Genomic DNA, 11474 nt, shown 5'->3' on the forward strand with positions numbered 1-11474 from the left:
GATGTGTGGAGGGGAAGGAAGATGAGTAAGGGAGTGTAGCACTAGGACTCGGGCTTAATTGATCTTACTAACAAGTATTTTCAGTGTATCCGAAGCCTGATATATCCATTGTTGTCCAAAAACTATTAAAAACACATCCATGAAGCACATTGTTGCACTAATTTTTTTTATTTTAAATTTTTATCCTGCCTCTAGTGTTTCCTCATTGCAAATTCATGAGAGTTATGATGGTGTTTCCTCAGTTCTTGTTTTTATTGAGTCCTTTATTTATAACATTGTTTATGCGTGGATGGCGGCGGGGGGTAAAGCACTTTGTGTTACATTGTATTTGTATGAAAAGTGCTGTACAAATAAAGTCTGATGGATTGATTGATTGACTAATCCCTCCTATCCCTTGCTGCTGCTGTGAATACCCACTAGAGCAGCAAATGTGTGTTCATCCACGACTGGAAATAGTCCCCAACAGATGCACTACTTGCTCGTGCTTGAGGAGCATTTGCTAAAGACTACAGTGCCCAGCTGTTCTAGGAAATTACTGAGCCTGTTTAAAAAAAATGAAACTACATATTTAAAAATGTACGTCTTCAGTTGGAGCCAATGGGCAGAGTTTTAGAATGAGGTCTTGATGACATCATAGTGATGTCATTTGGGTTATCTTGGGTTTATTTATTTATTTCTGTATTTATTGGGGCCATGTACAGTGTTAAACATAAATATTACCATTTGATGTACTGCTAAAGAGTTAGCTTATAGCTACTTTTCATCTGCAGTCCCTTCGGCAGGTTACAATTGAAACATATAACACAACAATAACACACAGGACACATAATACAAAATACAAAGCTATTCACAATAGCACATCACATACACCCACAATGGCAACTAGAAATGACTAATATAAGATTGTCAAATTAAAATCAAGATTATTTGCGTTCATGAGAAGACAATGAGATGAAATTTAGAGTCAGTGGTTACATATCTGAGTAGTTTTATAGCAGATTTTTTTGGTTTTGAATGTTGCTGATGTAACTGCAGCTCTTCATATCATCAGGTAGGGCGTTCCACTGAGTTGTGGCTTTCACAGAGGTAGTAGAGTATGGTACAATGTTGTTGGGTTTGGAGACTACAAAGTTGTAAGAAAAAGAGTTTTGAGCTAGGTTTGTGGAGTTTGAAAAAATGCGGGGGTTTACCGGAAAGAGAGAGTTTAAAGAAAAGATGCTTTTGAGTGGCGTTGCATCATGGGGGATGTAGAATTGAGTGTTTTTAGAGCATATTTCGCCTCTGTTGCTTTTATTCTGACCTTTTTTTATATCTGTCTCTTATGAGACAACTTTGTGGAAGTGCAGTAATAAATCACTTGAGTATCACTTTAATTGTGTGAATAGTCAAATATTTACTGCTGACTTCTAGTGAGGAATAAAGAGTCTGAAGTTTATGAAAACCAGAAAATAGGACACATGGAACTGAACACAGGTTTTTGGCACTTGTTTTACTTTCTATTTCAGTGTCAGTTAGATGTTTTTGGTGTCATCTCCAAGAAAGCTATGATTACATCTAAAAAAGTATGACTAACATCAGCCTTGCGAAAGGCAGGAAGTATTGTCGCCTCAGTGATCATATGATAATAATTGTTCACATCCAGTTCTATACATTCTTCCCACATTCATTCTTGTGGTGGCACAACAGCAGCTCACACTTAAGAGAAAATAGGACACAACACCTTCTGAAACATAGTATTTAGGTGACATACAATTTGGTGCAACATCTGCCACCTCTACAGTTAGAGTGAGTGGGAGAAGTTGTATGTGTGTATGGTGATGCTGGTGTTCTCACATTACACCCTGTCTACTCCTCCAAGGTAAGATGTTTAATCTTCTTCACGGGAGATATTTGAATTTGAGTTTTGATCCTGTTTACGCTTTGAAAATTCACATGGGGGACGCTAGTGTCTGCATAATTTGTCATATGATTTGTCTTTCACATCCTCTTAGATAAATACTGTGTAACATTTCTAAAGCTTTCAGAAGAGACGAGAAATTTTAAACTCGAGAGTGCTCGAGTCCTCGCAGACTTGAAATATTTGTTGTTTTTTTTAAACCACTAAAATAGAAAATATTTCCTAAAATGTATTTTTTAAATGGTATAAGCTTATAGGCTCATGATGGATTGGTCAAATGAGCAAAACTGAACATTTCATTTATCGAAAGTGTAGTTTACTTTCTTTTGACTTTGGCATGGGACATTTTGTGGCTTCAAGAGGAACTTGGGGCTTGAATTTACATCTTAACCTTTTTCCTAGATGATTTACACGACTACATAAATCATCATCATCATCATTTTTTAATCATAACAAATGGATAAAAAATGTATTTGCAAGTCAAAGTCCTGTTGAGGTTAGGGCTAGTTTATGAATGTGCTTAGCAGACGGAGGTTTTAACAAGACATGACCTAAAGATTTTGATCTGAATCAATCAGCATGAACATCAGCCAAGAGAGGAAAACGATTTCAAAGTAATGTCAACTTTAGCCTTTAAAGATCTAAAAGTTAATGCTCACCTAAAAACACAGTTGTTTGGCGTTTGTATTGTTTGTATTTTGATGGTCAGTTACATGAGGTCACAAATTGTATTTTTAGTTACACAAGCAGTAAAAGTAGTTTAAGAAGCGCATTTCTCTCTGTTTGTTCTAAATATGACATTTGCTTTGCTCGCTTTGTACTTTGACAATGAAAGTAGATAGGGCCTCTTGGATCACTTCCTTTAGAAACCATAAAGACACACAGACATACACAAAAGTGTAAGGTGACACACATGCACACACACACCAAGGGGGTGATCTAACTGCTCTGACAGGAAATAACCCTGATAATGGAAAGCGGCTGTTTTTCTTTTCAGCTAAATATGGTGAGGATGATGCCGAAGATGACTGCTGTCGCCCTGCTGCTGCTCTGTGGTTTCACCGTCGGCTTAACAGGTACTGAACAATTGCACTCTTCACTGTCATTAAGTAGTAGTATATTAGTGAAGAGTTTTAATTGGCTTCAAAGTTTCACTTCACTGTTATTGAAGTGAGAACCAGCAAAGTGTAAAACTTGTATAAACAGTATTTTCGTGTTCTCCACCAGCATTGGATTCCAAATTAGCTGATTCTTAACATTTATTTTAAAGAGGTTTTCAAAAGATTTTATAAAAATATTTCCTTTAAAAGATGTCTACCTCAATAACTCGTCACTCTAAGCTCTTTTCAAATGATTTCTTTCTTTCAACTCTGCTACAGTGTAATATGAGTTGAATTAGTTTTTTTAAACATGTTTTTAAACCCAGATATTTGTCTTTTTGTTCCATTTCTAAAAATAATATATTAATGCCAAATCATTTTCTAATACATGTATATTTTTTCAAAGTGTTTTTCTTTCCTGGTGGCTTCTATGTTTACATTTATTTTAGCACTGTGTCAAAATCAGCTTGCAATTTGACCGCATGGAAAGTCGGAAACGCATTTTAAATCTAAAAAGTTACCTTTTTCCATGGCATTGATGCAAAATGTACAGTACGCAAATTGTTGTAAATGGGATAAAACATGTAAGAACAGTTCACTCTGACTAATTTATTGACACAATCAAAATTGATAAGATCTCAATAAACTTCTCTTACATCTGAAAGGGAACCAAAAAACATTCATGCAGTTCTGCAAAACCTGTAGTTAAAGACAGGGCTGAGGGTTAATTTTCTACTGAAGGTGCCCTTAAATGACAGGAAACAACTGTATTATGAAAAAAGTAGAGTGAGAACATGTGTGTGTGTGTGTGTTGACTGATCACACTGACTGCACTGGTTAAATAGTCTATATTCGTTTGTCTGAAACGGTGCGTTTGGGACTGTGAGTGAAAGTGAATTGAAAGCTATGCCTGAAGTATATAAGAATCAGACATGGGAACGTTACATGCAACAGACACATGCGGTAACTTTGGTCTGAAATGAGGTTGCAGAGGATGAACAGGAAGTGAAGCAAAAGAGCTTCATCGCAGGTACCCTGAATATGTTTTATAAAAAAGATTATAATTTTACAAATGCAGCAAATATTAACATTAAAATAAGAACAAAAGTTTCTATGTTTAAGACAGTTATATAGTTAGTGATGGTACAGTTGGAGTAGACACGGGGAGTAGAAAACTAAAAAATGATCACAAAGACAACTTTTTTCAAAACTTTTTTTTGCTAAAATTGGTCACATTTCTAATAAGGTTGGACATAAAAAAAGATTCACAATTGAATCACCAGTTTATCACTTTAATACTAATTTTTTTACCATTGCATTGTTAATGAAAATGCATTTGGTATATGCTTAACTGAACAAATTATTAAATACAATTAGCAAAAAAGCTGTTTTAGGTGTTTAAGACGAATAGTTGAGGGATCTTATTGTTTCAGATTTGTAAATGTCAAAGTTGATGTTTAACCAGTTTCCTGGATGGGTTGATGCTGTAAACTTGTGAAGCTGTGGTAAACATATGAAGCAGTCACACATTCCTCTTTTGCTTCCTGTAATTACTTTGTTTGTTCTGTGGTTATAAAGTACATAAGCCTTTGAAAGATGTGATACATACTGTGGTGTTGAAAACAATTGAAGATAAAAAATGATTAATAGTGTAAAGGACTGTAAGTTACTGAATCCTTAAATGACAGGTTCAGGTCATTTGAGGATTCATCAGACAGTGTTTCCCAGTTGAGCTGAGGTGGAAGTATAGTAACAAAAAGAGGGACTTTGGCACTAAAAAGACATTTTAATGTAACATTGACTCATTTGGACGGCTGAAGCTTCATATTAGCTTCACAATTTTACACAAAAGGAAGCTTGTGGATTTTGGCCCCCATCACTTACATGATAAGTGCATTATGAAGGAGTCTTCTAATGGTTGGTATGAACAGGAAGAATGATTATGGCAAAAAACCAAGAAGACCAAGAAGCACAGAATCATTACCCCAAGATAACAAGACATTTAAGTAGTTGTTACATGAAAACAGTATGTGGTATTTTGAGCAACCTAATAGTTAAAAATGGGGTTAAAAATCTAAATGTGAGCAGGTTGTTAATGGAAACCAGAAAAAAATGTCTCAAGTTCAGTTGAAGCATGAAGCTGTTCCTCCTTTTTGACATCATGGATTGCATAATTTAAACAAACCAGTCTGAACTGCCTCTCAGGTTGTCACAACTGGAAAAATAACGATATCTAGAACTGCAGCTAACTTTTCTGTTTCGGGTTTTGATGGTTTGATGCAGGCTTATATGTGAACTTCAGATGTGGTATGTCAAAGGGTGGAGTGATGCTAGCAATAGTACATCTACCAGCTGTTATACAATAGTAAAGAACCCTAAAAAAAACAAATTTCCTTTGATGACATGGAACAATCTGGTGAAAAATATCATGAATATGCATAGACGTACAGTAATTATATAAGTGTTTCACAGAAACAGGATGTAGCATCTTTTCCTGTTCTGGTGAACTCTGCTCAACACAGTGATCCATGGTAGAGTTTGCTGATCATTGCATAACTGTGAATGCGTCATTATGAGAATTAGTGGAAAAACTATGTTTGAATTGCAATGACAATCCTATCCCCTAAAAAATGATGAATACATACCACTGCATTGTTTTGCGAAATATATTTCGGAGGAAAGTTAATGTTCACTGGCAACTTTTTTTCCCAGTCAATGAAGAGGTGTGTTCTTGTACCACACAGGGAGGTGGTTTGGGTGGATTGTAGACATACAGAGGCTGGGGTTTGCATCCTGTGGTGGTGGTTTTGGATAAATATAGAAAAAGTGAACTCGTCCTGTCTCATGTCACCATTCAGCTTTTCATTATTTAACCAAGACAAACTTCAATCAAGTCCTTTGTGTTGCTTAAACATAATATAAATAAAGTTTTAGTTGCCATGAATGGATATTATATATAAAAATGAGATCCAGGTGGCATTACGTTTCCTCCGAAATGTATTTGCTATTACAAATTAGTAGTATATAAACATAATTTTAGGGGACAGTTTTGTGTACAGTCTCAAAAGAAAGTGGAACAGTCCTTGTGCAATCGGTATCTACTTGTGCTCTCAGTTAGTAACTGAGAGCACATTAATTAACACATTTAGCTCAAGAATACATATGTGTACCATTCACTGCTGTGACTCACTGCAAACCATATACCCCAGCAGATCAGGGTTAAATGAAATGGACGGTGCAACACAGCTAAATGGTTAGCAATTGGTCAATGGTGTGAATTCATGAGCCAAAGTCTGTAAAGTTGAACTCAATCCCAGAGCTCTCCTCTCTTACTGTGCACTCTGTAAGCAAATCCGATGATTGTGGTGCTGCACTGAAATTCATTTATTTCAGTTTGAAATTTTGTCTCATATAAACGTTGGTGTGATTGAACTCATCTTACACATTTTCCTTAAGGTCATCATGACAGACCTGTGGAAAGTTGAGTGGGCGGGGATAAAATGATGCATGGCAGATATATCCTGCTTATATAAAGTTTAGTTTTTGCATTTCTAAGGTCACTTTACCACTGCAGTTGCCCATCACACTGCCACTGAAATGAAGACATTGACACATATAGACTACTGACTAAAATAAGTGTTCCAAAGATGGTCCTAAACCCCCAAATATGTTTTTCATTATCACATGGGAAACTATAATGTTCAGCCTCATCAGATGATGATTCATTTAACCATTAATTTCCTGTGGGTTACCTTCACAGAAAATGAAACTCTGTCAAAGTTACATTCTGTGATTGCAAATCAAAGAATCAAGCTCTACTGATATTTACAGAAAATAAGTTTTGTTTCAGGATCAGTGGCAAACACTAATACAATCTGCACCTTTAGTAAATCAAAATGCAGCAGATATGGTACATGTGGGGGTGTGCTTTTCTGTGCATGCACCCAGTGCACTGTGGTCTGAACCGACACAACAGGATATAATACATCATCCATCCTTAGTGTGCTCAAGCTTTGCGTCGCGGTGAAATGGTCTGTGCGGGACGGCTGCAGAGTTTTCATTTCATAGACTGTCAGACATAGATCGTCAGTTTCAGATTACATGTGAAAGGTACACACACACACAGCAGGGTGCAAGCACGTTAAAAAAAAAGATAAAGGATAAAAGAGGCCTGTGAAAAAGAAAATTAGCACCGGAAACACAACTGAAAAGTTAATAAAGATGTAAAACTCTAAACCAGAACTGGAACCAGCATAAACTGTGCCGACGCTCATTTCCACTCACTGAATCGGATTTATCAATTTCTTACTGCGCTTGAGAAAGTGCGTACATTTACTCCTTATCATGAGCATGAACAAATCCTTATTAGTAGACAAGTGTAATTGTGAGAAAACCGATTTTGCAGACACAAAAACAGCATAATTAGCCACCATACCAGCACATTTGATAGATCGTCACATGTGGTGCATGAAAACATGCTTGACCCTCTACGCAGAGCTGCAGCAATACACGTAGACATGAAATAAGCCAATGTTTTTAGGTGAGTTTCATATAGAACAAACAAGTTTCTTCCTTTGACACAAGTTTATAGGCAAGTTTATTCTGAGAAAAGTACATATTTTGATCAACATTAGGCTGTTATTATTACATTCAATTACAGCAAATGTAAAAAATGTAGTGTCTGTCTTTTGAAGACTACACTAGTCTAGACACTAATGGGGTGTTTTTTTGTGCTCCTTTTGTAAACATCAAAACATAATTAGTACTTCAGTTCCATGCACAAAAATATCACTGCATTTATTCTGCATATGATTTTGATACATTGTCATGTGATTGTTCAGGACATTCATAACATGATTCACTGCTGAATTTGCTGATTTCCCTTTTTATTTCTCCACCTTTCTCTCTGTACCAAAGGTTCTCTGGATGGGTGTAACATATATGCTGCAGAAGGCCAAAACGTTACTGTGCCCTTGGAGTACAACCTGCAAGAGTTAGATGCCTTGAAATGGAAGCGCAATGATGCAATAATCTTTTATCGAAGAGGAAAAACGATTGTTACCAAGGCAGCAGCGGGAGTGGAAGTTTATCAAAATGGATCCCTTAAGCTGACAAATCTGAAGAAAAACAACACAGGGAGATACACCCCCGATGTTCACAACAGTGATGGAAAATCAGCAAAGGAAATCAACCCCATTAATTTATGTATATTGGGTAGGTAACAACAAATTGTGAGCATATATTAACTCTGTTTATTCAAGTATATCTTGGACTAAAAAGGATGGTAAAGTAAATTAACTCTCCATTACTGTGTATCTCTCTTTATGTCTTCCCTGGATCAGAGATAAATGTCTGGAGCCACTTAAAAACTTGCATGTTGTCTGTCTTTAAGTGTGTTGTGATGCATTAGATACAGATCTCATCACAAGCCGTTTTTTTTATTTTGTTCGTCAAGATACAATAATTACAGTGTTTTTAAAATGCATGATGCTACTCTAATCAGACAGTTTCCCGGACCCTGTAGTGAAGATTGAATGTTCCAAAACCACCCCAACAATGGTCACATTTACCTGCAACGTTGTCAAGGTGAGAATAACTGTACACGTTGTAAGTGGAGTATTCTCCAAATTATTCATCATAAAGATGTGTTTGTAGAATCTGTAAACACACCCTCCTCTAAAACCAAACCTGAGTTATGAGTATTCACATACAGATGCTGCTGTATCAAGAAGGTTTGGATTTCTGAATCTAAATCTGTTTACAAAGAATCCTGCTTCCAGTTCTTATCCTATTATTTGATTGATTTAAGGAAATACACCAAAATGTATGAAAAGCTTTATTTTTAGCCAATTTAGGCTGCTGTAAACAATCGTTATCAGAAATAATGAGGTAAAAGGTATAATAAAGAGGAAGTATAAATATTCTCGTTGAAATTGAATGTAGAATCTTTCTACCGTGTTTTGACCTGAGTTGGAGGTCATAGCATTAGCTGATTATGGAGCACTTTGGACATTAAAGGGCAATATGGATACTTACTAGTCGTCCAGGAGGCTTTTTTTGTTTCTTTCTTTATTTTGTTTTATTTTTTGTCTATTTCTACTATTTCCCAGGTCGATAATGAAATTAAATTTCCATTTTTGCTCATGTTAATTAGTGTTTGATCTCTCCAAAAACACAATATCCACACTGGATATTCAGATTTTCCAACTACTCAGCCTCATATGTGTCCTTAAAAATATATCTCAAGTTCCTCAATTTTAAATTGTCTCAGGTTTTTGCTCCAACTGCACTTGAAGGTTTGCATACTGTATTCTCATGATAACCTTCTAATCTATCCATTACTGATATTTTTAACCACCAGGCCCAGGGTCTCACCTTTCAATGGTTGAAGAATAAAAAGGAGATGAAGGGGATGGAGAAAACTCAGATTCCAAAACTAAAAGCCGAAGATGTGGAAGAAGATTCATTCGAATGCATAGTTTCCAACCCTGCCTTGTCTAAGACCAGTAAGGCTGTTCAACATGAGTGCACTAGCTCCAGTGAGTATCATGCAGTAGTTATTCTATGAATACATTTCTGTGGAAATACAACACCTTTGTGAGATAATCACATCAATCAAATTTTTCAAACACAAGATTTTGTTTGTAGAAAAGTGAAACAACCTCAAGATTTGTACTTATTCAAACCTACTGAGGTTCTTTCACACAATATTTGCACAATTCATATATATATATATATATATATATATATATATATATATATATATTACTGTATTAGACTAAAATATTATTTTATCTATTTCATTGAAATAGTTTTTTTTCATCCCTAAAGAATTATTTGGCCTTGATTTCTGGATCATGGTGGGCATCCTGGGCGGTGGAGGAGGTAAAGCTTAATAAGCCTTTTTAACTTTATACATCTCTCCTCACAACATACTGTATGTGATTAGACTGAACAACTGAGGTATTATGATTAAAGGAATTACACCTAATTGAAATATGCAGTTTGTTTTACACAAGTTATTATTGTTCATCCTCATCAGGACTTGTTCTGTTGCTGATTATCATCGTCATTGTTTGCTGCGTCCAGGCCAGAAAGAAAAGAAGCATGAAAGTTAAGGGTAAGTTTGGATTCAAATCAAAAGTATTTCTTTATAACATTCATGAGTGAGTTCATAAATAGATAAAAAGATCAATCTTACGGTACTTTTTATTATGAGTTCATGCCAATATACTCAGCTAATCTGTGTCATGAGGACTGTGTAGGCGTGGATGGATTAGATTTGATTGACAGTGACCAAACAGCCCACCAACTGTCGTCACATTCAAATGTCAAAACCTGATTGGTGCACGAAAATAACATAGGTCAACATTTGATTGGTGGAGCTTATTGGGGCTCATATACAGCCTGGCAGCTCTGCAGCCAAACAGTGTTTAAAGCAAAACACTGTTTGGATGTAAGGCCACTATTTTCATTTATATATATTTATATAGATGTTTTCTAGCGTATAGTCAAAGGTAAGGAAGCAGTTGCGGTCGTGTAAGTGATACTTCTCTTCACTCTGTGGCTGTCATGGTTTATTTTTGGACAATGACAGGTAGAGAGTGACAAAGTAGAAAGAAGAGTACAATATATTTTATTGAAAGTAATGGTATATTGGTTGTTTTTGTAATTACTTACTCAACACAATCTATTTAAAATTCAGTTTCAATATGCCTGCATACTATTTAGCCCCAGGTCTGCTGTTTGGTCATGTGATTAAACACTAATGAAATAAGGATTTTGCATCAGCAGCTGAAATAATGGCTGCGGAGCCCTGAGGCTGTTGCGGGTAATCCAGCCTCAGAGTGGCAGGTAACAGTAGTGAGACAAAGAGATCCAAAAGTGACAAACATACCTGACTGAGAGATGCTATTATAGTATCTGAGATCTGAAACAATGGTGGTCTGAGACTTTAAAGACTTCAAACATGTGGTTAATTAGAGCAGTCGCACATAAACCATATGAGCTCCAGCATGACCGCAACATCCCCCTTAAAGCAGCCCCAATCTTAGAAGACAAGTTCGGAAATATAGTGTTTGTAGCAACAGAGTGATAAATAACGAGTATACTTTTATATGATATGTATAAATATAAATGGCTCTTCATCCGAAGAACTAAGTTTAACAAAGAAATGCACTTTGGTTTTATGTTCTTCTCAAAATAATAAAGATGAAGGCAACTCATGCTTATTGTCTTACTCAACAGACGAGGAGGAACTTCGTTTGGGGTGGACCAATCCTGAACAACAACAACATCATCATCATAAACATAATCATCCTCCCGGTCATCACCATCACCACCATCACCAGCAGCAGCCGGCCGGCCACACTGGTCCTCGCCAGCATCGCCACAAACAACACCGTGACCCGCGTTCAAAAGTCCCCGACATTCCGAACGGCCAACCTCAGCCCAGCCCCAGAAGAGCCCAACAGGTA

General features: G+C 36.3%; 1 protein-coding gene across 7 annotated transcripts in view; it reads left to right on the forward strand.

Annotated features, from left to right (window-relative positions):
- The first annotated feature begins 1602 nt into the window (after positions 1 to 1602).
- LOC137177423 (T-cell surface antigen CD2-like) overlaps positions 1603 to 11474 on the forward strand; it is a 44795-nt gene continuing 34923 nt past the window's right edge. For 2 of the 7 annotated variants that reach the window (XR_010926125.1, XM_067583741.1), the window contains exons 1-7: positions 1606 to 1858; positions 2895 to 2973; positions 7915 to 8211; positions 8501 to 8583; positions 9359 to 9536; positions 9829 to 9882; positions 10040 to 10117. Coding sequence is in view for 6 of the 7 variants with exons in the window: in XM_067583741.1 (XP_067439842.1) it covers positions 2901 to 2973; positions 7915 to 8211; positions 8501 to 8583; positions 9359 to 9536; positions 9829 to 9882; positions 10040 to 10117 (763 nt within the window). In the remaining variant the exon portion in view is untranslated. Of the gene's footprint in view, positions 1859 to 2894; positions 2974 to 7914; positions 8212 to 8500; positions 8584 to 9358; positions 9537 to 9828; positions 9883 to 10039; positions 10118 to 11207; positions 11472 to 11474 lie in introns of all 7 variants that reach the window. The other 5 variants (XM_067583737.1, XM_067583738.1, XM_067583736.1 and 2 more) reach the window with 5 other exon arrangements.

This window comes from Thunnus thynnus, chromosome 24 (assembly GCF_963924715.1).
Source record: "Thunnus thynnus chromosome 24, fThuThy2.1, whole genome shotgun sequence".
Lineage (NCBI taxonomy): Eukaryota > Metazoa > Chordata > Actinopteri > Scombriformes > Scombridae > Thunnus > Thunnus thynnus.